General features: G+C 31.8%; 1 protein-coding gene and 1 long non-coding RNA gene across 2 annotated transcripts in view; one reads left to right on the top strand and one right to left on the bottom strand.

Moving 5' to 3' along the window:
- LOC107450825 (aconitate hydratase, mitochondrial) overlaps window positions 1-17,540 on the bottom strand; it is a 35,038-nt gene extending 17,498 nt beyond the window's left edge. The window contains exons 1-11 of the mRNA XM_043043130.2: window positions 17,400-17,540; window positions 14,256-14,330; window positions 14,080-14,170; window positions 13,135-13,248; window positions 11,324-11,362; window positions 7,860-7,940; window positions 6,229-6,321; window positions 5,991-6,060; window positions 5,043-5,183; window positions 3,482-3,580; window positions 778-882 (exon numbers count right to left, since the gene is read on the bottom strand). Coding sequence (XP_042899064.1) covers window positions 778-882; window positions 3,482-3,580; window positions 5,043-5,183; window positions 5,991-6,060; window positions 6,229-6,321; window positions 7,860-7,940; window positions 11,324-11,362 — 628 coding nt within the window. The 5' untranslated portion in view covers window positions 13,135-13,248; window positions 14,080-14,170; window positions 14,256-14,330; window positions 17,400-17,540. The remainder of the gene's footprint in view (window positions 1-777; window positions 883-3,481; window positions 3,581-5,042; window positions 5,184-5,990; window positions 6,061-6,228; window positions 6,322-7,859; window positions 7,941-11,323; window positions 11,363-13,134; window positions 13,249-14,079; window positions 14,171-14,255; window positions 14,331-17,399) is intronic.
- Window positions 17,541-18,687: 1,147 nt separating this feature from the next.
- The window catches only part of LOC107456141 (uncharacterized), a 9,424-nt gene continuing 6,491 nt past the window's right edge, over window positions 18,688-21,620 (top strand). Inside the window, exons 1-2 of the long non-coding RNA XR_006225242.2 lie at window positions 18,688-18,822; window positions 20,671-20,814. This is a non-coding gene — a long non-coding RNA (uncharacterized lncRNA). The remainder of the gene's footprint in view (window positions 18,823-20,670; window positions 20,815-21,620) is intronic.

Genomic DNA, 21,620 nt, shown 5'->3' with positions numbered 1-21,620 from the left:
TTTTCTGTAGTTTTGAGAAACTTTAGCAGACATTTATTTATTTTTTACAGATCGTAGCTGCCCTGTTTACTAAACCTTTCTGAATATTCAACTAAGCATATAACTAAAGCATTTTTTTAAAAAAATCTTTTTTCTTCTAAAAAGTAGAAAGAAATTTATTTTGCTTTTAATTAACTTTTGACTTTTATCTAATACAATCGTAAATACCACAATATAACAATAAAAAAATTTATTTTCCCTTTTATTGTAGTTTATGGTACCGGGCCATTTAGAGCCGGGATAGCCTGGTCGCTAGGGCGCTGGACCCATGCCCGAGAGTTCGAGGGTTCGAACCCCGCCGACCGTTAAATCTGTCGAGTCGCAAAAGTCCTCCATGTTCCCATAACAAATCAATACCTCTGGGGGTACTGGATTGGAGATCGATCGTTCTCTGATTCAGGTCAAAATTACGATCTGTGGATGAATGAATGGATGTATGAATGGGTCCGTCCTATAAACGGGTGTGACGTATGGTGTGGCAGAAGTCGAATTCTTGGCCATAGATGGTGCCATTGGAAAGCAAGAACAATCACACCCCCTCTGCCTAAACAGGCATACGTCAACACCGGGCCATTTATGTAACACATTGTACAAATATGGTTACTTCTTTGATATTAAGTTTATTACAAGTTCGTATTTCTTTTCATTATTTTCTACATTTTTTAATTAAATTGCTTACATATGTAAATCTGGAATATTTTATCGAAGTGATATTGCAAAACTTCTTGCGATCATTACCTTCTCTTCGTGTTGCAATCAAGTAGTCTCTCATTCTTCTGTTATATGGGAAAATGGAAGTAGTTGCTCCAATTTCAGCTCCCATGTTACATATTGTTCCCATGCCTGCAATAAATTTATAATAGAGTGGAAAATTAAATATTTTTTGTTGTTGTTGCGGGAAATGATATTGTGAAGATAGCAATGTCAATGCTTAATTTCATCTCTCCAATAGTTTTCTCTCTACATGCTAGTTTCTAGGCAGTTTAATAATTTATTTCTTACCATAATTTTTTTAAAATTGGCTCGAATGAATAATAAGTATCCCAACGTCTCTGCTATTTAGAGAAGAAGGCAATAACGCATTTCAGTTTGAGTTGCGATAAGGTCATATGCCTTTTTGCTTTAAAATTGTTACTTTCAAAGAGACAAGTTTACGCAAAGGTTGGATAAAAATGTGGAAACACTTCTACACAATCTCTATGAGAACAATTTTTCTTTCATCAAGCAAATCTTTTGGAAAGTCATACGTGGCAAAGTTGGTACAGTTTGAAAAATCATGTCTGAAGCTTTTACTAATGGTGTATTTTTTTACCCTTGCAAAACTTGCATCGACCAAAATAAGCGTAGGAAGTTAAAAGCTTTCTTTCTTTTTTAATACCACTGTAATTTTGAAAATATTTTATATTTATAACGTAATCCTATAACATAATTTAAGAAATTTTCTCTAATCATGGTAAGATTATTGTAGAGCTACCACAACGGCTGCTTATATTCAAAATGTTTTTAACTCATTTTTGTAATTTCATTATGAATGGGATAGGGGCCGCTGCACGGCCCACGTGCCTAGTTGTTTTTAACTAAAGTAAGTAAAATAATTTAAGAAATGCCGAAATTGACCCTAGATATAATACCGAGATTATGCCAAAACTTGGCGATTATTTCGACACAGATCATAATGCAGAAATCTTCCCAATATAATTTCTTGTGTAGACCTTGAGAGTTGGTAGCTACGCTTACAAAATTCACTTTTGATAAAAAGGGTGTGCGATAGGCACTTATTTGCGTATTTACTACATATTTATTTTTTAGTTTTTCGAGGGCCACTGCCCATAAGTTGCCGAGACTTGGCGATTATTTCGCCACAGATCACGATGCAGAAATCTTCCCAATATCATTTCTTGGGGGAACCTTGAGAGTTGGTAGTTACTCTTACAAAATTCACTTTTTATAAAAAGGGTGTGTGATAGGCACTTATTTGCGTATTTACTACATATTTATTTTTTAGTTTTTCGAGGGCCACTGCCCATAAGTTGTCGAGACTTGGCGATTATTTCGCCACAGATCACAATGCAGAAATCTTCACACTATCATTTCTTGGGGGAACCTTGAGAGTTGGTAGCTACGCTTACAAAATTCACTTTTGATAAAAAGAGTGTGCGATAGGCACTTATTTGCGTATTTACTACATATTTATTTTGTAGTTTTTCGAGGGCCACTGCCCATACGTTGCCGAGACTTGGCGATTATTTCGCCACAGATCACAATGCAGAAATCTTCCCAATATCATTTCTTGTGTAGACCTTGAGAGTTGGTAGCTACGCTTACAAAATTCACTTTTGATAAAAAAGGGTGTGTGATAGGTACTTATTTGCGTATTTACTACATATTTATTTTTTAGTTTTTCGAGGGCCACTGCCCATAAGTTGCGAGACTTGGCGATTATTTCGCCACAGATCACAATGCAGAAAATTTCCCAATATCATTTCTTGGGGGAACCTTGAGAGTTAGTAGCTACGCTTACAAAATTCACTTATGATAAAAAGGGATACTCTATATTCATCACTATTCTACGGCATTTATAATGAATTTGAAAGTGAAAATTATTTTTAGTAAACATGATTAAGGAAGTTTAGAAATAAAGTTTTTGATTTAATTTTATGTAAATAATTAAGAGCTCGAAAGAGTTTACGTTCAAAGAGCTGTTCTTGTTTTTCTCAAAAAGATTAAAACTGGTTGCATGACCTCTGTGATAGATTAGTCATGTAAACTCTTTAAATTGGATCTTACATTTCTTATTAGTTGGAAATATAATTTTTTGAATAACTTTAACGGCATTATGTGGAAAATTTCCTCGTGATTTAAATATGCAATTAATCTTATTCTTTTCATAATATTTCTTTTCACCTCATTTCCTTTTAAGAAGTCGGACACTTTTGAGTCAAAACAATACATAGTAGGATGAATTAAGAAATTCCAAATGACGCTCTTAATTCTTTCAATTTCTATTTAAGAATAATTTAATGTAATTTGAAATTTAAATGTATTTAGACCAACTGGAAGTACGTGCGGTTATATCGACAAAAATTATTTCCCCGTCAAATCATATCGACGACGCCACTTCGTCGACATGATCACTTCGCCGACCTGATCCCTTCGTGGACACGACTTTCGTGGGCACGTCTGGTTCGTGGACACGACTGGTTCGTGTCGGTAAAGTTTTTTCGAAAGCACAACGTCAGCGTGAAGTTAGTTAACTATATAAAATATTAGTAATGAACACATATTACGATTCCTATTTACACTTTCATAAAACCACTAGCATAAAAAAAGAACATTGAAAAAGAACAAGTTTTAACTTTTTAAAAAAAATTACTTCGTTGGGGTAAAATTAAAATTTAGCATATATAATGATACAAAGATGGTTAGAAATAGATAAATTTACCTGTACAAGAAATCGATTCAACTCCGGGACCAGTGTATTCCAGAATCGAACCAGTCCCACCTTTAACTGTTAGTATTGCGGCTACTTTCAAAATTACATCTGAAAAGAATGATAAAAGACTTGAATTACTAATCTGGCAATGTAAATTCATAATCCATATTCAGATAGTATGTTTTTTATTGCATTGCGGAGACTACCAGGGCTAGAAAATAATATTTCCCTACTTAACATAGACTTATTCAAATTCCAGTCGATCATGTACTTTTAAGCTTTTATCGGCAGCCGGATATGTAAATATTAGGCTCTAGGTTAGGTTAATAGGTTTATTTTCTCCAGCAATATTTGATTTATAGGAAAATTCAAGCACAAATAGCGTTAATGTTATAGCTAGGGATTCGTAACGCTTTGCAAACGCTCTCTATTCTATCAAGAATATCTTAAAATTCCCACTAAGCACCCCTTGAATTTTGACTAAAATCGTCAAGATAGGGCGAAGGAATGGCATGAATCAAATTAGTAGAAACAAAAGCCAAGGTTGACTGATAGCTTATAAATAATTCTATTGTTCATTGAAGTATGCACCCATATCGTCAATACACCTAAGCTAATTAAGCAACAGGCTGTATAGACTGGTGGTATAAAATCATGGCGATGAATGAAATCTGGATCATAGAATGAAATTCTTAGATAAAAAAAAAAAGCAAAATCGTTAGGTAACTTATAAATATAAAGAATTATTTTATTCATTTTAGTATGTATCCATATTGTCTATACACTTTTGATAATAGAGCAACACGTTGTGTTGTAAAGACCGGTGTAATAAAATTTTGGGAAGTCATTAACTATTTGGAAGGTCAATTGTACTGCATTGTTGGAATTAAATTGATTTCCAATTAACACATTGTCTCGATTGGGGAGGAGATGATAGTTAGTGGGGGAGCTAGATCTGGTAAATATGAATGATGATGATGAAGTTCTAACTCCAATTCACATAGTTTTGTAGCAGTCGTTGTGCAGAGTGTGGTCTTGCGCTGTCATACTCTAAGATAGAAGCCAGATCTTTTGACGAATTTAGGCTGTTTTTCTTAAAGTTTTTCATTCATTTCACCCAGCTGGATGCTGTATACTTCATCTGTGATGGTCAATGGTGGATCAGTGACAACCATTAATTCAATATTATTGACTTTTGATTATAAGCGACCAAGTGGTTCGTTTGTAAATTCAAATCCTAATTTTGGCAAACCAGTTTGATAGAGTTTTCTGCTTAGTAACACTAGAGTGAAATGTATTATTAATGTTTCGCACTGTCTTCGATTGCTTAGTTCCACAAAAAATCCCAACTTTGTACAATTTCTGACCATTCCAACAAAATTTACATTTAAAAAAATATTTTTAGAGCTTGCAACGATTAAAATATTTCAGATTTTAAAAAAATGAAGAACATTTATCTATGTGTAGAAATAAGTAATTTCTCCAAGATGATTTTCAATTAAAAAAGTTTTTGTTTTGTTTCAAATATAGACTAATAAATTATAATTGAATGCATAGTCATAATACTTACCTTTTGGAGAAGTCCAACCATTTAGTTTGCCTGTAAGTTTGACTCCAGTAAAATTCGGACACTTCAACTCCCATGGAATATCTGCCATAACATCAACTGCATCCGCTCCACCTACACCTATACATACTCCTCCTAAGCCACCTGTAATCAGGTACGAAAGACACACGTGTATTTAAGTTTCAGGAGAATTCTTTTAAAATATAATGATCACCTAATGGAAAAAAGGACAAGCGTGATCGCGTCAGAAATACAGTATATATAGCAACGTCATCCTTCGTGATTATAAATTTTAGTAAGAGGAGTGCTATACAGATCATGCTTAGCGAATTTAGTTTGCATGACAGCATTTAAAGAGAATGTAAAATTGTGCCAAGATAGATGCCTCCAAAACAGTTCAACACACTTTGGTACCCTTTTAGTGTCTGAAGGTGAATGTAAAGCTGACATTAATGACTTCTGCCTGTGAACACTGTCAAGAATAACTGGCAGTTACAGAATCGAGCAAAAAGTTTTCGTTATTAGCGAACAGCATATCAAATTTACCAAACAGTGATTTCTGTTGAATCCATTGGAGATCATGGTGTTTACCTGCCCTGGATCTGCTGACAAAACAGTTAGAGGTAATAAAAAAGTTACGACTCGATATCCGTGTAGCACTATATCTGATTAAACCTAATCTATCTGATTAAACAATCACCTTTTACTACTAAAAATTAAACTCATACTGTATTGGCCTGCATACATCTTTCTCAGGTGGACTTTGCCTTAACTTTAAACGCTTTCATGTAAACAGATTAATCAGTACAACGGATTCTGCAAATACTTACTCATTCCTTCTGTTATTACCCTAAAAGTGATGCTACTACAGCTATACTGTATTTATCGTGCTACTACTCTGGTTTACCTTTCCTTTGAAAAAACCAAAAATCATATTGTCAGCTTACTCACCTCCATTCGTTGTATGACTGTCAGTGCCAATAAGCAAAAGACCCGGAAAAGCATAATTTTCCAGGATAATCTAAAACAGAGAATAATTCACATAATATTAAGTGTAATGTTTCTAACATAAATTTATTTCTGAAACAATCGGAAATAAATGAATGAGTTCTCTAAAATTTTATTACTAAGCAAAATATTTATCTGATAATTCGGTAATAGTAAATTATTTTTTAGTTTAAAAGCATACCTGGTGCATGATACCGCTCCCCGGTTTCCAAAATCCTACCCCATACTTAGCAGCAGCAGTTTCTAAGAATTTGAAAACTTCTTTATTCATATCCTAAAATGAAAAACTTGATAAGTACTAAAATGATTCGAAAAGTTTAAAAACTGCTTTTCAAGTTGTCCGAAAGAGGAGAAAATAGTTTTATTTCTGTTAGACAAAAAACTTAAAATTAGAGAGAATTTCTGAAGTGAAATATTACGAAATATTACGCTTTACATTTTTCATTATTGACTAGAGAAAAATAAAATTATATTTTCCCTTTAAATCTACTTGTAAAATATTATTCTCTAGCATTTAAATTTTAGATCATATTCACCTTGTATCAATTAGCACAGATAAGGAAAAAAAATTCATACAAATAAAAAATTTTCCTTTAAAACTAAATTCGTGCAGTTACATATTTAATATTTTAGAATTAAAAAAATGAGAAGCATTTAGAAAAAAATTTGTACCTCTAGTACTCATTACTTTAATCTAATAATTTATTTTTCACACTGTCAAAAATATTATTTGTTACTATCCCATTTACAGAATTAACCAAGAAAAAAAAGCACAATTACGAGTTTTTATTTATTACTACTACACGTGAAACGATGTATCAACTGAGATGTATCTTTTCAATTTAAAAAAGGCAATTTTTATTTGTCATCAATGCATGTAAAATAGAACAAAGTGCTATACATTCAAACTATATTTGACTCGGTACCCTGCATAAACTATCATACTTATAGTTCCATAAAAAGGTTAGTTGCAAACTTTGAGACATTTTACCGAGGATTTTTTCTTGTTAAAGTTTACTTTCAGCTGTAATAATTATTTCTGGGTTCAAGAAATATGTGATGCAGTGAATTTTTGCCCATCACCGCATTTAATTAATTCAAACGTGAACTTGTGAATCAATCTGTGATATTTTACCCACAGATAAGCACAATTTAGATACACTAGTCCAACGTATAAGATATTCAAGAGCAAACCAACTGGTTGTAGAGCTAGAGGACGTCCAAAACTTCGTTGTCTGGATTCCATTAGAGTTAATTTTAAAATAATTAGGGTATTGATCGGGAAACAAGGAGAACGGCACGGTGAAATGCTCTAGAAAAGGCCAAGACCCATCCAGGACGGTCGTGTTAATGATAATGATGACTGTAAAAATGAGCAAAATATATAAAATTAAACAAATTTAACTATTCTTTTACTAAAGCTGTGGTGGATCAGAGGATAGAGGGCTCGCCTCCCAATGAGGTGTCCGAGGTTCTAAATCCAGCGATGGCTGGTCGATATGAGTTCCGCACCAGGTTCGAATCGAAAATTATATTTTCCTTATTTTTTTTTCGCATTTCCTTATTTAAAATTATATTTTTATTCTTTCATGTCCATCACGCAAATAAAATTCAGTCACAAATCTACATGATTCCATCCCCAACGATGACTGTGCAAATGGCTGTGAACCTCATTTCATAAGCAAACAATCAAAAATGCATCTCTAATTTAAGGTGAAAAGAAAACTCTTTTTACTTGCATTCATTATTTCAATTGCGCAAAATCATTAAATTTTCGTTACAACAAAAAGGGTAGAAAATACATCACATTACTTCTGAACGAACGAGATCTTTATCTCCACTGATTTGAGCCTGGACGAAGTGATCACAGTGAATTGTAGATGGCACTGCAACCTAATGAAATATAATAGAAAAAATAAATGAAAAGATAAAGAAAGAAAAGAAAATTACGAATGTAATTGAAATTAGACGTAAATAAGCCATAAAACTTGCAAGTGATATTACATTATTGGATGAAATGGACTAAACAAGGATTACAAATTTCAAGTTAGTTTCAGTTTTACGCTTTATTTTCATAGTAGCAAAAAATAAAACAAGTAGTAGAATGGAGATGAAGCATTGATAATATAATGAATGGAACCAGAACATATAGTTCGAAAGCTATATCATCGTATCATTATTTAAAAATGAAATATTTATAAAGGGTCCTTATTAATGGTGTACATTTTCTGATAAGCCAAGTTAACCAAATCTTGGAACCACTCTTTTAGAAGGAAGAAAAGTCTCCTTACGATTCAAAAAATGTTAGTAAACTTTAATCTTATGCCTCAAGATTATAATTTTTTGAGTTGATCCACTTAAAGATGTAAAATTCTCAACTTAAGTCAATTTGAATAGTAATTAAAAGGAGTTATTTATTCAAAAGGTTTTGCATTTTCCAATATGAAAGAGAAAAAGACCCCAATTTTAACAAGATAATTTATTATTATTACTTCAATTACACTTAATAGGAAAAAAAACATGTTAAGATATGTCTTGTAAGGATTTGATCGCTCATCCCAAATATCAAAAGCTTAAAAAATGTCGTAAATTAATGACGTTACTAATAATATTCTAAGATGTGTTCATATATTATGCAATTAATATTATGGTATAGTATTTAGATTAGAAAGCACATTAAAGCTAATGTAATAAAATGTTCTTTTGAAATGATCATATTTTTTTTATACCAATATTGACTTATTTAATTCGTTTTAAAAAATCAGTCACATCACTGATATTAAAACATTGAAATAAATCAAAAGAATAGTTATAACGAAATAGTAGTAGAAGAAATTTTTTTAAATGTGTTTCTTTTAAAAAAATTGTCCTCTTCATGTAACGCAAATGCGGATTTTTTCTCTGCTCACGTAAAAGAAATATCCTCACTGGTAGACGAATCATGGGTTAAAATTCCCTTGCCGTCAGGCTAATCGCGAGACGTTTTCATGGTTATCCTCTCCAAGTAACACAAACGCTGGTTAGTTCCATAAAAAATAAAAAAATAAAAAAAAAGGCCTCTACGAAGGCAAATTTCTCCCATTACTTGGTCCAGGAGTTCCCTTGTCTTTTGGATTGGTTTCAAATTACGAGGCTAGGGTATTGAACATTAGTATTCGTAAACTCAAAATTGGGATTTCTGTTCAACGACGGTTACAAAATAAAATAAAATACTAGTAGTGTTTAATACCACATTTAGTTAAACGTCACTGGAGTCAATAAAAGTTAGGCAATTTTTTACAGCCTACAAAATAAATTCCGATATTAGTTCGCCGAAAATGATTATGAAAATATTAGTGTCGTTATTAATCATTTTCGAGAATAACAATTAATTATTTTTGCTGATAGGCACAAATTGAAATAAAGAAAATAGATACTGTGTTAACTAAATTAAGAAAGAAAAGATACTCGTCCGTATATGGGAACCTTGAATTAAACCTAAATTTAGTCGCTCTGTCATTAACACCAATGATGCTCAGTTAATTTTGGTGATGGGTACTACTTTTATTATGTCAATTGGTGTTTTTAGTACTTACTAAATATACTGGTAGTGGCACCAAGATACCTGCGATAGTTACTGAGCAAAAAGGTTTTTCATGGTCTAACGAAAGGAATAAGCACCAGAGGAAATTGTTGATTAAGGCAATTAGTGACTAACGACGATGGTTGATCTTAAACATTAGCCTTATGCCAAATGTAACTGAATATACAGGGGTTGGACAAAAATATGGATACTAACGCTATGTAAACAATCTTTCTTTTAACAGCTAATTTCTTTGCAAAATTTTACATTACAAAACTGTTTTCACAAGTGGAAAGATCATCCTTTTCGCTCCTGCAAAATTCGGATTGATCGAAATGTAAAGTTTAAAATTTCGTTTTGTCTTTCATATCAGTAAATTTAGAATCATTGGTAGAACGGCATAAATCACATAAATCTCGGTGCGTTGCCTCGAAGCGGCATTAACCGATTGATGAAGAGTATTGAGGAGAAGTGGAGATGGGGGGAAGAATAGGTGCTCAGCACCAAAAAATCGAGAGGGGGTTCGTGTGACATAGACAATCATGAAATGTAGAGTGGCATGGGGTATAATTAAACGACAATATAATCATAAACAATATAAAATAAAATAATCATGAAGATTATGATGATCGATAATATTAAGGAAGGTCTGCGTTAAATATAAAATGTATACATATTTACAACACACAATAATCAACTCAAATTGAATAAAAAATAAGATAAAAATAAAATAGATATATACAATAGGAGAAATATCAATGAGAGAAAATTATGTCATGAGCTCTGCTACAGTGGTGACCCAGGCGTCCTGGTTGTGAATAACCACTCGTCTTCTGGGTTGCTCACCACACTAGTCTTAATTATACTACATATTCCTTGGGGTCGACCCCTTGGGGTTGCTCGCCCTCCTCGGTCCATGTATATGTTATGTAATACTGTTCGTCGAAGTGTAATTTTGAGAGAAAACCAAAGTTGGGCTGGGGCTGAGTGTATTTCGTGTGCTAGGGCAACACCATATCCCTAAGGAGAAAAGCAGTGATTGGGCTTCTGCTTCATCGCAGAATTTTTTATATAGACGTTGATGTCATCAATTTTTAGATCCCTTTTTATACTATTATTGCTAATGCATTTAGGGGTGCCGACAAGTCTTCTAATAATCTTCCCTTCTGCTCTAGAATCATTGCATATGATTTTAATATTTATATCAGAATACTTTTAAAATTATAGTGGTATTAAAAAAGGAAAAGGCACTTAACTTCTCATACTCATTTTAGTCTATATGCAAATTTTGAATGGGTAAAAAGGGCACCCTTTTTAGAGCTTCATGATTGACCTTTCAAATTGTACGAACAATTTTTCCACGTAAAAGCTTCCAAAGCATTTGCTTGCTAAAAGAAAGATTGTTTACACAGAGTTAATATAGAAGAGTTTCTAACCACTTTTGTCTAATCTGTACTGGAGGAAACTTCTAAAATCCTTTTTTGCTTAATGTAATAACGCAAGGACTCAGGGAATGGCAATGAATATTAAGAAGAAAAAAATGAATAAATTTTAGTTTTATTAATTGTGTCCTGATATGTGTTTCAGTTTTGAGTACGACTTCGTAGTTTTGACCAATGCTGTTTTATTGATTGTTTAAGTTTTTCAAACCTCTACGAAACGGGTATTCAGCTAGTGGATATTAAAGCATGAAATTTTGAATTGTTAAAACTACCTTTTGAAGTCCACTTGATATAAATTGTAACATTGTCATCTGAAAGAGAAAACAAAAAGGTTAGTCGCTCAATCTGTTCATAAAGAACATAAAAAAACTAACGACAGCAATGATAAGATAAACAATGACATAATTAATGGCTTGGACTATCTTTGTTACACGGTAACAAAATATCTGTGAAGTATATAACACCAATAATATGACTTTTTAAGAGAACGGTAATTATGTAAGTAGAAATAATACAAAATTTTGGTCATCTAAATCTGACCTTTATTCAGATAAAATATATTCATACAAAATGCATTAAGATAAAATACTAGAATCAATATAAAATATTTATAAAGTAAAACTAGTTTAAAACAATTTTAATGTTTAGACTTAATGAAGTTTTATGTACCATTTTTTTCCGTTTCATCTTTTGTAACTAATTTTGGTAAATTGAAAGTACTATACTGTATAGTTTTACAAGTAAGGGGTAAATGACTATCGTCTAACAAGCTTAGACCCAGCTAAAACTTATATCATAGCAAGTTTTATTGCGTTTAAAAGTAACACGAAATTTTTTATGTTATGGTTTTATTAGGTTTCCTTTTTCGCAAGTATTTTATATTTTTTATAATATTTTCTCACGTTAATTGTTAATTGATTTCTTTGTACTACATTTTCATAAGTGTTTAAAAAGGAGAATGTCAACCATTTAGTGTAAATATCAGGATTGATTTTGAAACTAATACGCCAAGAATATTATAAATCAAACACTTAGTACTATTCCCTTAATTACGTACCCTCCAGAGTTATAAATTTTAGCAAAACATGAAAATATTTTTGCGTACAATTGCATACCGGCCTACTTTTACTACTTGTGGTAGAAGGAACGTTTGAATTGCGATTGAAGCCTGAAATAATTCTTCTTAATTTGCCAAAGTGTAGCAACTTTTAACTTACTTTCGTTTTATTTTTGTTTCCATTTTTAATTTGTTTTTCTAATTTGTTTGGAACCTTGCTCTTTGAGCCTATTTTTATGGATTTGAACAGTATTGTTAGTAATTTAGTGCCTGATAAACAAGTCATGTTTCGTTTTTTTTAAAAATAATTGTTAATTTTCTAAAATTATTAAAATTGTATAATTGGGTATCAACCTTGTTAATTATAAACCTTAAATTATCCAGTATAATATCATTACCTTGCGCACATCCATTTTCGGGCAAATCTAAGGCACAGAGCAAGCAAATCAAATGTACTTCAGTTCTGCAGTAAGAGCTCGCCATTAAAGATCCCTCCAATTACACCTCTGTTTTCATATTTTATAATCTGGCAATATTATTACGAAAATATTTTAACTCATTCTTGAAAGATTCCGGTTCGAGTGAGTTCATTTGAATTTGTAACTCCCTTTATAGATTTCGTCTTGTGTTTTGTTCTGTATTTTCCTAATATTTTGCTTTGGTTATATTGAGACTATATTAGAAAGCACTCCATTTTGCGGAGAAAAGAATATATTATTTCATTATTTTGTTTTCCCGATATTTAATAATTTATTTAAACAAATAAAAAATGTTTAAAAATATTTTTAAAGTAATTACCCTTAAGTAAAGTGATTTGTGAATATTTAAACTATCAGCTATTTAATTATGTAGATCCCAAAAAGTGTTTTTAAAAGGAACCATAACGAATTTTCTTAGATTATCTATAGTAATTTAACTTAAAATCTTCATCATTTAAGATTTTAAATAATGAAATATATTAATTATTCAAAAAAAATTTAAGTTAAAATTTCAAAAATAATAAGTCTATTAATTTATATTTTGTACTTGAGCTGTAGCATCTTGNAAAAGCTTTCAGACGTTTCACGCCGTATACGCCAACGTCCATCTGTCCCATGGAGCTAAAATGTGATTAATCGGAAAAAGCCACCTGTTATCACTCTGTGGACGTCCAGTTGCGGTACTGGCGTGCAAATTCCAGCCTTCGTCACCGATGAACAGCAGTCAGCATGGGTGCATTAACCAGGCGTCTGTTGCGGAGGCCCATGCGCAGCAACGTTTGCTGAACAGTTGTTGAGGATACACTCTTGATAGCCCCTTGGTTCATTTGGGCGGTCAGTTGCTCAACAGTTGCACGTCTATTCGTCTGAACGCATTCCCGTAGCTTTCTTTCGCCTGTGCCATCTTTGGCCCGTGGTGCACCACATGTGCCACGCCGCTTGCTTTGTATAGTGCCATTTTGCCATGCTCGATATACTTTTACCACGGCGGCACGCGAACAGTTCACGAAATCAGTCGTTTCCGAAATGCTTCCACCCTTGGTCCGAAAGCCAATAATCATGCCCTTTTGGACGTCAGATAAATCGCTACGTTTCTGCATTGCGCCAACGACTGAAATGCTTTTCCATGCCCTAGGACATCCAATATATACACTACACTGTAATGTGCTGCCACATGAACTCTGTGATTGATTATTTCACGTTGACGTCGAAAGTAGGTGGTGGTCACATTAATGTGACTGGACTGTGTATATATCATAAGGCCTAAGAAAAATTGCTCGCTAAATCAGTGTTGTTATTTTGCCAAATTATTAAATCATTTTAAATTAAGTATATGAATCAAGAATTCAAAAAAATACTTTTTTTTTACCGCTTTAAGCATTAAAAAAAGACAGTTTCCAAAACCTTGTAAAAGGTGGCATTTATGTAAACATCTAACTATAAGAATGTTATACATATTTTAAATAAAAGAAAAAAAAGTAAAAGTAAATACCAATGCTTTACCTGCCTCGTACTATTGCCAAGTTTTCAGCAAGTTTTTCGCATGGCAGATATGAATCTTTATCAAACCTACTCATAGCAACCTAAAGAAAGAAAAGTATACTGATATATATGTGTGTATGTATGTGTGGAAAGAGATAGAAGTTAGTGAATAATTTAATTGATTACCTTGTGGGCTGCATAGCTCAGGGGGGAAACATGAAATAATCTTGCTTGATTAAATGGATCATACCCTCTTACTGCCTGAAATGAAAAATAAAATCTTTAATACATAAATACATACGTGGGTTTATGTGCTCATTATTTAGACTGTTTAAAAACACTTATCACATTGAAGAGCATCATAATACACAATGGGACACGGCGGGTTTCGATCCCGCTACCTTAACACTTGAGAGCATTTGGCGGACCGACGAAACCGCTTGGCCAGAGATTTAGCCAACAAATAGATCTGATCATCATATTTCTTAAGTTACTGATTCGTCATGGTAGTGGAAGTTAAAAAATTTTTTTTCGAGACTTTCATATGCTTACTTGACTTGATAGGAGATTCGCTGGAGTACCTGCCCGAGATAGCGGTCACACGACTCCTTCATCTGAGTTGTGCTAATTGGCAACTGAGACTATTGGCATAGAAATTTTAATACGCATAGCTGCTAATTCTTACGGCCGTTGAGAAAGAATTTTCTTAGTGGTAGCAACATTTTAGAGTTTTGACGCATTAAATCTTCATTTTAAAGATTAAAAATATTTTTTCAACCTACCACTACAAATCAATAAAAAAGAATGTGTGCATATAATTTTATGGTAAACGTAATAACCTCTCAACAAAGTAATTTAATTTTTTGAAATTATTTTCAACTTTAATATTTGTTTAACTACCACTTCGTAAAATATTTTTCAGCGACCGTACAAGTTGGCAGGTACGAACACGACAGAACGCTAATGTTGCAATCACTAAAAAAAGTTTTTCTCAGCGATCGTCCAATTTTTTTACAAAGCGAAGCAAGTTGGCATCCCTGTATTATGCATAGCTGCCAACTTGCTTCGCTTTGAAAAAAATATTTTCTAGTGGTAACAAAATTTCAGTTATTTTTAATTTAACGTTTTTCATTTTATGTCATTTTTCCACCACTGCACATTAAAATTTAAAAGTATCATAAAAAATTAAACTTTTCGCAATTATCTCGTGGTGACACTTTTAAAGAGTAGGCCGTAGTTATCATTATTCTACAAGTTATACTGCTTAATACCTTACCAATTAATTAAAACTTTTGTAGAAAGCGGAGCAGTGACATCCCTGCATAATACAAGTCTGTTTGTAACGTGAGAAAAGAGGGGAAAGAAATTGGCATTAAAGCCAGTTAATATCTACCTTATTTTCTGGAGGAGAAATATATTCTTAATTACAAAGGTTTATTACAAGTAGTCTCATCAAGTACAATAATCTTTCGTCGTAATTTTTTTTAAAATTGAAGTTGTAACTAGTGACAAGTTTGCTCCAACTCTTATGAAATTCTGCCTGCCACTTTTTCAAATTTGCCTGATCACTGGTCTAGTGGTTACTGCACTGGACTGCGAGGCCAGTGGATGCGTGTTCGAATCCCACCGTAGGCATGGATGTAACTTTCTCTCTGTGTGTTCTATGTCCTTTCCTCAGAGTGATTGTGTGAATAAAACCCGCCCTATAAACGGATTTGTAGATAAACGGATTTGTGACTACTATTTTAAATAATAATAATAACTTTTTTATATGGGTGACTATAAATGAAAAAAGTACAGAGAGTTAAAATTCAAAATTTCAATAAATGAATTTAAAATTAGCAATTTTTCATAGCATATTTTTCTAGTTTACTGTTGCAAATGAAAACAAAGTATATATATTTTTCAAATGTTAATAATTTGAAATGTAATAAGTCATAGTGATAGTTATGATTGATTAAATAAAGAGAAAATAAACAGGGTGCATAGCCAAATTATTCAGCAAAAAATTAGGATCTTATAAGCACTTTTCAACCATTAAAAAAATATTTTTAAGCACTTTAAATAAATATCGTAATTAGGCAGGGTTGGAAAGTTATTACAATTGACGGTTTTATTTTGTTTCAATTCTCATGTCAAAAAAAAAAAAAAAACTTTTGGAATTTGTTTTAACAATTGTTAAAAATCATGAAATTTTGAATCATGTAAAACGAACGACCTTTTTATACGCTACGAACTGACAATAGATTGGGGTTGAATTATTTGCGAAAACGTTGAATAGAACAATATGAACTGCGTCTTTTTGCATAATTCGTAGCGAAAATCAACATGGTAAATGAAAATTTTCATTTTCGAAAAGGGAAAATTAAGCAAGCACTTTTTAAAAACACCCAAAGAAAAAAAACACCTTTAAGGGCTTGTGAAAAATGAAAATAAAAAATAAGCACCTTTAAACACTTTTTAAAATCGCTACGCACCCTGATAAATGTAAAAGTGAATTGAGTTTCTACCATTTTTTACTTTTTTAGTCCCTTATGGCATTCTTGCATTTACATAAAAATGAAAATTTTTTTGTTTGGGCGAAAAAAGTTTCCTGAGGTATATTCTAATATTTTTAGTTTAATTAAAATGATACAAAAAAATTTTCGACAACAATGGTACCTACTAAAATAATTTAATGCAACATCAAAATTGTCCTGGTCTAATTTGTTAAATGTACCTAAACTAAGAAAAAAATAATCATGTTAACTCTTAGTTAACTTTTTTTTGCGTCAGATTATAAAATAAAAATATTCCAATTAGATTATAATTCTTACCACCGCCATAACAAATACAGAGATGCCAACTTGCTCCGGACAGCAAATATATATTTTAAAGTGGTAGTTTAACAATTGCAATTCTTGGTTTAATAAGTTCAATTTAGTAGATTTTTATCCACCACTATTTCTAAATAATTCGTAAGCTTATATAATTCACCACTTTGTAATATTTATGTCATGCTATACATTTTAAAAAGGGAGCAAAATAATCAAATATTTGCAAAATTTCCTTTGTAGTTATTTACCGTTTTTTTTAAAAATATTTTGGCGTGTCCGGAGCAGTCGGCATCTCTGCAAATATAAATGATTTAAAATTATATTAATTACCACCACGACATAAAGATTTTAAAATACATATTAAACGAACCTTTTTCAATTTTGTTTATCTCTGTGTGTAAGCCTAACAAAATTTAAAAATATTCCTAATAACTTTAATGTCTATCTAAATAACTCTTAAATAAAATTCGTAAAAGTTGCCAAATTTGTAGGTAGTTAAGTCAAATAAACATACCGTTTGACACCTCCTAAGAAAATTATGGAACGCCATGGTCTGAGAAAAACTTTTGCAACTACATAAAGCACTCTTTAATATCTGAGCAAACATACACAAACAGAAGAAGAAAAAAAATACGATAAAAATAGATAACTTTTACGTTCTCATATTGATAACAGAATATAACGTATCTTGTAACAATTCGAAGCCGGTTTATCTTTTTAAAAATCTTTACACAACTCTGACGCAGCATTTATGAACTTTTCATTAATTAAAAAAATTTTTTAATACCCTGTTTCCATGGAATGCAGACGTGTGAATGACTGCAGCAGCTAGATGAAATGAGAAGTATAATCACCAAAAAAAGAAAAAAATACCGCAATTCACTCAAAAGGAATGAAAAAAAACTTGTAAAATGAATAATAATTTACAAAAACCTAAATCTAAGGTTTATATAAATATAAAAAGAAATTATTGTTTGGTTAAAAAAAAAAGTAATTATTATTTATTTCTAACAAAATATCTTTAATTCTTTTCCTTAAACATAAGGGATATTTAAAAAATTTTAATAGTATTTTCAGTATTTAACCAACTTAAAACTTCACATTTAAATTTTTCATGAAGCACTTTTCTCAAAACTACAGTAGAATCCTCAAAATTGGATATGGGTGAATATCACAATTAAATAAGATTTAATCAAATGGATTAAAAACAAAAAAATAATATCGATATTTTTCAAAAGAAATATTATTTAAGATGATAGATAACCAGAAATCATTAAAAACTAGTTTCTTAGATTGTTAATCGTTAGAACTGTACAGATTAAGAGTGATTGAATGTAGAATCAATAACACAACATCCAAAAACAGCTATAATGCTCTAAACACAAACAATATTATGCACAACTTAATGAAATTCAACGACGCGGTGTTCCAAACTAAGTCTGACTCATAAGAAATGGAAAAGGAGAAAAGAAACAAAGGGAGGAAAGGAAGGTCATTAAGGACGTGTTTATTTGAAAAAGATAACAACACGAACAGCTCAGACATTGTTTCCTCAAGATCTGTTAAGATTATTATAAATATGTTCGAAATTATTGATTAAATTGCCAGAATTAAATCCAAATGAAATTTATTATTCCAGAATCACTAATATTTGTTCACCAACATCTGATTATACAGTTTTACATCAAATTAGTCAGTTATTTTCTTCGATAAGAAATAATACTATAAGAAATAATTCGTTTAGAAATTCGATAAGAAATAATTCGTTTAACACCGTTGTGAGAAAAAAAAAAGTGAGATTTTATTCGTTTTTTTATAAGGGAGGGAAAAGATAAAGGTCTACATTGAAAATAAATTTCATATAAATATAACACAGAGCTATGTTCCTAAAATTGTTTTAGTTTTCAAATAATTGTTAGTCGTCCAGGCATTTTCATGTAAGTACGTTTTATATGGACTTAAAATTTTTGTTTTCAGAATAAATTATTTAGTTGAATATCAACATTTCATACTTAATACAATTCATACACATTACTAAACAAGGAGATAAATCAATCTAAGAAATATGTACATTTTTAACACTTTCCGGCTCAGTGTTATCAGTTTGGTGACACTAATATTGCTTACCTCTCAAAATGTAAAACTTTTTACTTCTTAAGGTCCATCGTTATTTCTTTTTTATATATTTTAGCAACCATTATTTTTTAAAGTATAAAGTATTTTAAGTATATCTGCTTAATATTAATTCGTGATATACGGTCGAACTGGTTAACATTCTGCTTGTCTTAAATTTTTGTCAAAATCGGCTGTTTCAAAGATAGTTAAGGAATGTTCGATTTATTGTAATTACAATTATTTTTAAAATCACTTATTATAACCTTTTATATAAAAAGCACTATCTTGAGCTATTAGCCAACCTTTCAACAATTGCGGGATTTCAGATTAAACAACAAAGCATGTCGCTTACCTTAGAATGTACTGTTTGATGTCGCACTTGTCCTGTCCATTCACTGTTCCGGAGAGCGTTTTGTTATTCGAAGGTGATAAGCAACGATGGTACTTTTCGATATTTGCGGTAAAAATCGTTTAACAGTCGAATGTTTAATTCCATCAAAATAAACATTAAGACATTTTGAACATCAAAAAACTCCTATGGCAGACGCAACTTAAAATGCGCTTTTTTCTGGCCATCTAAGATTCGCGGAATGACAAAATGTGTATGCAACTAGTGCAACAAGGCCATTTGTGAAGAGTAAACTTTTAACAGCTGCCAAAAGTGCAAACGATAATTTTTATATATATCTATTTTTTGATTGAAGTATTACAATACTTTTTTTTATATATTTTATNAATATTAAAAATAATAAGTGTTGCCACCCTCAAAAAACTAATAAATTATATAATATTTAAAAAAACGAAACTTAATTAAAAACAGAAACCGAAACTAAAAATATGTTAGGCTTAAGAAAAAAAAGAAATAAGCTCCCCATGACGTTGCAGACGAAGTTTCGATTTTCAGGCGGGCAGAAATAAGCAACTTCCGGTTTATAGGCGGGCAGAAATAAGCAACTTCCGGTTTGAAGTTGGGCAGAAATAAGCGACTTCCGGTTTGAATGTGGGCAGAAATAAGCGACTTCCGGTTGGGGCAGAAATAAGCTCCGGTTGACTGTGACGTCACTTCCGCCGCTTATACAACGGTGTATACTACTAGTGTTACAATACTTTTTTTTATATATTTTATAACCGTCGTTGAACAGCCGACCCAATTTTAGATTTACGACTATTAATGTTCAACTCCATAGCCTAGTAATTTTGAACCAATCCAAGAAACTCCTGGATCAGTACCCCCTGTGGTATGATTTGTTATGAGAACATGACTCGACAGATTTAACGTGCATTAGTCACCATTTACTACACGGGGAGTCTTCAGCCTGCGGGGATCGACCCACGATCTCTTGGACATGGGCCCAGTGCCCTACCAGGGGATAGAACGTTCACCTGCCCATAAGGTGAACCGGGTTCGAATACCAGCAATGTCTGGTCGATGCAAATTCCGCATCCGGCATGCACCGACCACAGTGCCGACTTAAAATATAGCCTCAGTGGTAGATGGATCATGGGTTAGGTTCCCGTCAGGCTAACCGTGAGAGGTTTTCGTGGTCTCCCTCTTTTTTTTTAGAAGAAATAGGAGATACGTGCCTTCTTATACCCAGGACAAATATTATAATCGTTAAAATGTCATACATTAGACTAGTAATTTAAAGGAAAAAAAATTCAATTTTCAGATCTTGCAGCAATGTTTTTTCCACTGATTCTTGTAATGGTTATTTCAATGCAAATAGTATTTGGACGCATTGCTCGAACAAACAGCGAAGTTGAATATGCAGCCGAAACTACCTGCCCAGATGGAATGCCTTGTTCAATTGGAGGTAAATTCACAAAATAAAATATACTAATATCTAAAAGCAAAAACCTACAATTAAGTATTGATTTTTCAATTCCTTACGCACCTAGCATTGCAACCTCAGTGACAGCTTAGACACTTTGGGGTTGATCAAAATAATGGAAACGCTGCTATACTAACTTTCTAATTTTAATTCTGTTGAAATGATTATTTCAATGACGGAAGATCATTGTGTGTGTCTTAAAAAATAAAAAAAAATAACATTTCTTTTTTCAATTTATATAAATTTAATCATATCACATTCAGGATTAACATGCAAATAATAAACATGATTGGAACGGCGTTTAAAAACTTGTGCTAATTTTACTCTACACAAGTTGCAAATTTACTATGATAAGCTTCTTTTACCACCGAAGTATCTCAAGAACAGGGGGGGGGGGCTCTTTTCTTCGCAGAACGTTTATAGGGCAGACCCATTCATACATCTATTTATTTATAGTATACATCGCACCTTGAACAAGCTTTTCTAAATAATACTTGTTCATTTTAATTACTATTGCTAAATGAACAATTATTTAGGAAAGCTTGATGGGGAATCATGCTGCGAAATGTGATTGTATCATTCAGTATACAGTAAACTAAAGAAAAAAAATCCAGTATTTTCTGATATTTTCGTTTGTTTATCGTAAATTACAGTTGATATTAATGAATAAATGAAAAAATTTATGATTTTGATTTCATTTATTGAAAAATGTAAAAAATTGTCAAAGGGCTTTCACTCTACTTGAATAATTTTGTTTATTTTTGTTACCCAATTTAATCAATATATAT

This window comes from Parasteatoda tepidariorum, chromosome 5 (assembly GCF_043381705.1).
Source record: "Parasteatoda tepidariorum isolate YZ-2023 chromosome 5, CAS_Ptep_4.0, whole genome shotgun sequence".
Taxonomy (NCBI): Eukaryota; Metazoa; Arthropoda; class Arachnida; order Araneae; family Theridiidae; genus Parasteatoda; species Parasteatoda tepidariorum.
The sequence above is the reverse complement of the archived record's forward strand: the minus strand, read 5'-3'. Positions and strand labels throughout refer to the sequence as shown.